Source organism: Capsicum annuum, chromosome 7, assembly GCF_002878395.1.
Source record: "Capsicum annuum cultivar UCD-10X-F1 chromosome 7, UCD10Xv1.1, whole genome shotgun sequence".
Lineage (NCBI taxonomy): Eukaryota > Viridiplantae > Streptophyta > Magnoliopsida > Solanales > Solanaceae > Capsicum > Capsicum annuum.
Genome location: NC_061117.1, coordinates 141,057,698 through 141,063,841, shown reverse-complemented (window position 1 = coordinate 141,063,841; position 6,144 = coordinate 141,057,698). Strand labels below are relative to the sequence as shown.

The 6,144-nt window shown below is 34.6% G+C and overlaps 1 protein-coding gene across 1 annotated transcript; it reads right to left on the bottom strand.

Annotated features, from left to right (window-relative positions):
* Positions 1-2,442: 2,442 nt before the first annotated feature.
* LOC107876648 (heterogeneous nuclear ribonucleoprotein 1) lies at positions 2,443-5,707 on the bottom strand. The gene is made up of 6 exons (XM_047393744.1): positions 5,473-5,707; positions 5,296-5,336; positions 5,008-5,171; positions 3,834-3,936; positions 3,557-3,726; positions 2,443-3,286 (listed from the first exon to the last, which is right to left on the bottom strand). The coding sequence occupies exons 1-6, from the start codon at positions 5,508-5,510 to the stop codon at positions 2,786-2,788; spliced, it is 1,017 nt and encodes a 338-aa protein (XP_047249700.1). The 5' UTR covers positions 5,511-5,707; the 3' UTR covers positions 2,443-2,785.
* Positions 5,708-6,144: the final 437 nt, after the last annotated feature.

The following is a 6,144-nucleotide window of genomic DNA, read 5'->3' as shown; positions in this document are numbered from 1 at the left end:
TAGTATATATTAAATTGACACTTTCTTTCATGAATGGTGCACAAAAATAGTACACCATATATTTTTACCATAATGGATGGTGCACTTTTTTTATGCACCATATATTTTTTTTCATATAGTGCACAATATTAGTGCACCATATAAAAAAAATATGAACGGTGCACAAAAAAAATAGCATAAATAACATAAATATCAACCCTTTTGGAAGTAATTACACTCTCTCCCACTTTTTTAATTACTTTACTCTATTTCCCTATTAATATACATAACATAGCCGATATATACGTAGCATTTTGTGTATATGTTGAAATTTTTATAATATGTTTAGAGAGTTGAATTTTTTATAATATTGAAAACATAAATTGTGTATTTGTGTAATTTTTAAAAAAAAGTACACCATATAAAAAAGAATGAATGGTGCACAAAAAAATACACCATATAGAAAAAAATGAGTGATGCACAAAAAAAATGCACCATATAAAAAAAATGAATAGTACATAAAAAAAGTGCACCATCTGATTTTAACTTCCGTTAGCCAAACCATTAAAAAAAGAAAGGACGGTGCACAAAAAAGGTGCACCAAGCTACTTTTGTTACTCTCCAAAAAAGGTGCATCTGACATTGTCATGTTTTTCCAGTCTTATTCTGCTCTCGAACATTTTCATTTGAATAACTAGAGTATAAAGGCAGACTTGCTTCATTACTTCATTTGTGATGCATTTTTTCATAGATGTAACAACATTTGTGATCGTTCAATCTCAAAGTTTTGTTGCGTCAAGAATCTTATATCAATTATTGTTCTCTAGCTAGCACATGGCGCCTGCATGAACCTTCTTTTTCTATATTGTTTACTATAAATTCTTTCATCTCGTTTCCCCCCTTTTGAATTTATGTTCCAGTTAAAATTAAAATTATGACATTTTAAAATAATAAAATATAGATTGACCTCATTGGTTTTTGAAAATATATTGCAAGTCCGACAAAATGGTGCGTCAAAACAGTTAAATATTTCATTTTAATTACTAGGAATGTTTTTATATTTTGAAGACAGTTTTATTCATTTTAATTTGAACATATATTCACCTTTTCTTAATTCATGTTTAGGCATGTTAGGAACTAAAAATGGGATCAAAACTATTCTTTAAAGTTCAAAATCAGAGCTCGAATTTAATGATGACCTTTCATTAGGGGCAGCCAGCCTTCCACCTTGAGACGGATATAACACAAAACGAACAGAAACAGTAGTACCTAATAACGGCAAATTAGTAGCAAGTTCCAGCAAGGGGTAACGCCTACCACCTTGAGAACACTCAAAAAAAGTCATCAAATTTTTGCGTTTCTTAACCAATGATTGAAATAGATTATTATTTAGATTATTGAAAATAAATTAAGGTACCGGCAAAACTGAATCTTGTTATAAGTATTCTTGGGCCAAAATGTTCTACATGTATCACACCAACTAATTAACTTACATTTCCAACAGACACCATATTAACTGAGATGATAAAAGACCAACTAAAACAGCTAAGATGGCTAATTAGCGCCAGATTTGTTTGCAAAACACAGCCAATGATGAACACAGTTCAAATACATGCTTGCATTTAAAAGAGAATAATACATAGAAGATGTTACAAAGCTGTCACCGGTACATCGCTTTAACACAAATTAAGATATGAATTACAGCCATTTACACAAGTATGTGCTGACTAAAGACACTTACCTAAGATTTTAAACAAATTAGATCTTGATTACTAAAACAAGTAGCGGAGAAACATATGAAGAGTGGGGAGAATAAAAACAAAGTGAGTGATGTAGGACTGCTCCAGCACAAACCAGCAAGCTGTAGTGCATGCAAACAAACCCCCCAACCCCTTCTTGTCTTCTCTCTTTTGAAGTGATAAGATGCAAGCACCCTCAACTATGAATGGTCAAAGAAACAAGGTATGCAGATCCTTTCAAAACCAAAACAAAGGACCAGACAGATTAACAATCTACATCAGATTCTTTCACGGATTTAGCACAGCACACATTTCTGAAAAACTGCTACAAAACTATCTAAATCCATTTATATTAGTAATATATATGAATAGAAAGATAGATCCATCCATCTATCCTATCCGATTTCGCTTTTTCTATCTAAAAAAGAATCGATTTCATTCAACCTTTGATTCAAAAGTCGCGAAGGAAAATAACTTAAAATATCCACAACTATTAACAATCTGCTGTTTAACCCTTAAAATGCAAAATGGCTACATAAGATTCTTTCAAGGATCTAGCGCAGCACATATTTCTGAAAACTTAAGTCGCGAAGGAAAATAACTTAAAATATCCATAACTATGATTGGGTGTGACCCAAGCTAAGCCCACTAAACTGCACAAAGTAATAGCTAGACGCCAAACACCATATATCTCTAAAAGTAAAAGCTATCATAGAGCGGTATCTAACGAGGAAAGTACTTACTTAATAGAGAGCAAGAAGAGCCTGAATAAAAGTATCTATGAAAACAAACTTATAAGACACACAAAAGAATCCAAAAGACGGATCTAGCTAATCATAGTTCACAAATAGAGAAAATGTCTAAACTAAGACAAACCACAAACTATATCATATTTATCTAGATATGGTTCTCTGGTTGCGTAGTCGTAATAAGTAGTAGCAAACTAGGGCTCTCCAAATCTTCTAGGTGGTGTCTCCTTGCTAGTGGTCCGAGATATCTACTCGACCTTTGCTTGAGGATGCAATAACCAAGAGACCTGAATGCAACTCCTACAAAGCTTAGGAAATCTACCTGGCGTAAGGATGGTAACGGCCACTGCCACTATACCCTCCCCTACTTCCATATAAACCTCCTGCTCCACCATAACCAGCACCAGGGCCAGATTCATAACCAGCACCAGGGCCAGATCCACCATAACCCCCATAACCTCCCCCACGGCCATATGCTCCTAGTCCGCTGCTACCATATCCCCCACCATAACCACCAGCGTACGAGCCAAAACGACTAGAATAACCGAGTGAAGGGTCTCCACGGTAACCACCAAATTCACTACTGCCAAAGTCTCCATATCTACCACCAAATTCACCACCACCATATCCATAGTCACCAAACCTAGATCCAAATGACCTATAAGAAGCAGGGCCAAAACCTCCACTATCAAAACCGTTATATGAATTGGCAAATCCTCCATAACTATCGCCATATCCACGCCCCCTAGAGTTACTACCATATGCAGGAGCAAAAGCTGGGTTTGAGGGTTTCTTTGGTTCTGCCTTCTTGATCTCAACCTACAACAAAGAAGCAAGTTAACCTAGAAGTTCCACCTGCATACTGAGCACTAAGTGATCAATACTACAATTGAGAAACCTACAAAGTACAAACTTATACTCCTTGCATTAGACTAGCAGCAGTTCCTTAAGGCAGCTAGGTATATGTTAAAGGGAGAGAAAAAGGTTGGGAGATGGTATGAAAGTGCAATCTTGATGATCTACTTTGTACGCACAACATCCATGTCTCAGAATATTTGAGATCATGAAGAAATATCCTACAACACTTACCTGAGTACCCATCATGTCAATCCTATTCCCCTCGGCCAGCAAATTATCAACTACTTGTTCATTGTCAAACACAATAAATCCAAAGCCTCTAGAACGCTTGGACACGTGATCTCGTATGATCTCATACTCCAGTACTTTCCCAAACTTGGAGAAAAAGTTATTGAATTCATCTGACAATAAATGTACAAGAGACATCAGTTTAAGTACTGCAAGCTAAAAGAATACTACTGCAACTGCCAGACAACAAAACTAGTTAGTATGCAGCAAAAAGGCACACCTTCAGTCATGGTAGTAGGAATGCCACCAACAAAAATCTTCTTCGTTTTAAAATCCTTTGAATCAGCAGAAGATCCTTTCGGAATGGTTCTTTTAATCTCAACCTGGGAAAAAACAGTACCATAATTTGCAAGCCACAATCTTTCAGGTACTTATAATGAGATATGATGTTCAATTGAAGCTTAAGAAAATCTGCAATTCTCAGTACTCTAATAGATAAATGAGACCCATCAACCAAGCTCACAATCTCACAAACATGTGACTTAAGTAAGCGTGTGTGCATATTATAAGTAGTCAACAAAGTTTTCTTTAATCAGAATTGCAAGTAGTCAACAGAGTTTTACCATATTTTCCTGATATTTCAACACAATTAACATAAATTAACCTCGAAAAATCAACACAACAGTTCGCAAGCCAAAACTTTTAAATACTTAACAAAAATATCAGTTTCAGCTAAAACTTAGAAAATCAGTATTACTTGTAACTCTGATAAACAAATAAAAACCCTCAACCATGATCAAAAACTCACAAGCATATGACTAAATAAAGAATTTCTGCATATTGCAAGTACTGAACAAAGTGCACCATAATTTTCTTATTTCTAATATTTCAACTCAATAAGAATAAATTAACCAGGGAAAACCAATACCACGCTTCGCAAGCCACAACATTTAAGTACTTACAAAAAATATAATTTTCAGCTAAAGGTTAGAAAATCAGTAATACTTAGAACTCTGATAAATAAACAAAACCCCTCAACCAAGCTCTCAAACTCGCAAGCATACGACTAACTAAAGTAGAACAATATACCCAGTCTAATCCCATAAGTGGGGTCTGGGGAGGGTATAGTGTATGGAGACCTTACCCCTTCCCTCGTAGAGATAGAGAGGTTGCTTACAACAGTCCCTCGACTTAGAACATGACTAACTAAAGTACAACAACAACATACCCAGTGTAATCCCACATACATACCTTACCCCTACCTCTTAGAGAGAGAGATTGAGGTTGTTTCCCATAGACCATCTACTTAAAGCATGACTAACTAAAGTGTGTATATATATATTACAGGTAGTCAACAAAGTTGGGGCATAGTTTTATAATATCTCACAACTCCAATTCAACACCAATTGAACATCAAGGAGGAGGTACATAAAAGAAGAAGCTAAACTACTCACTTGTTTGTCATTGATAATATGGTTTTCGGCTATAACAGTGTCTACAACGGTTGGATCTGCATAAGTGATGAACCCAAAACCTCTGGGTCTACCTGTATGCCTATCTTTCATAATCACCGAGTCTATTATCTCTCCATACTTCTCAAAGTACTTCACAAATTGTTCTACCAAAATCCAATTTTCATTAACACCCTCGTCAGTAAATCAAAAACCCACTACCAAAAAAAAATTAGTAATACATTAAAACAACAGTTTTCAAAAATAAAAAAAAATAAAAAAGATACTAACCTAACGTCGTCTCTGTCGCTAAACCTCCAATAAAGATTTTTCTGTTTAACAAAAACCAAAACAACAAGAAAACCCTATCAATATACATCAAAATTCGTACGGACAAACAATAACTGCACAATTTCTTATTTAACCAACAAATTTTTTAAAAAGAGAGAGAGAGAGAGAGAAACTAACCCAGGACTAGCGCCATCGCCGAAATCATTCTTGCCCATGGCTAAGATGGGTTTTTGCGGAATCACACAGATCTGAGGGACTGGACTGTAAAGGGAACGGTAGGGTTCGTGGTTCTCTATTGATGTTCTGTTTGGAACAAGGAAAAAGTTGGACCTTCGTATATATACCAGTGGCGATAGGCCGGTGCCAATATTTTATGATTAAACTTTTTAAATTATTATGAAAGCAGTATTTCATCAAAAAAAAATATGATATATTTTTATATAGTGGTTTAGTTCTACGCGTCTCGCGCGTATATCTTACATACAAATTAAACAACCAAACAATACTAAATCTTATAACTTTATTTCGAGTGCTTAAATTGTTGAAAGAAAATGACTCACGCAGGTGAAACTTGGGAGGATCGTAAAACTAGTTTTGCATAAACATTAAAATATTTCTAAAATTGCTTCCTTTTCAAAAAATAAACTTTTTTCAAAGTTAATCAAAGACGATTTTGAGTTCAAACATTACTCTTAATAGAATATTTGCTTAAATTATAAAGACGAATATAATAATTAAATTCAACATCTTTTAAATATGTAAAGATGAAAAATTTATTCAATTTTACTTAACCTTTACCAAAAAATCTACCACTTATAAACTGCAACAAAATAATACGATAATAGAGAT

Bases quoted from the DNA above. Each gene is read 5' to 3' on its own strand.
- LOC107876648 (XM_047393744.1), bottom strand. From the start codon at position 5,510: ATGGGCAAGAATGATTTCGGCGATGGCGCTAGTCCTGG. The intron at 5,172-5,295 runs GTTAGTATCTTT...GGATTTTGGTAG, and splicing joins AGCGACAGAGACGACGTTAG to AACAATTTGTGAAGTACTTT. The intron at 3,727-3,833 runs GTGTGCCTTTTT...ATTTATTGTCAG, and splicing joins TCCTACTACCATGACTGAAG to ATGAATTCAATAACTTTTTC.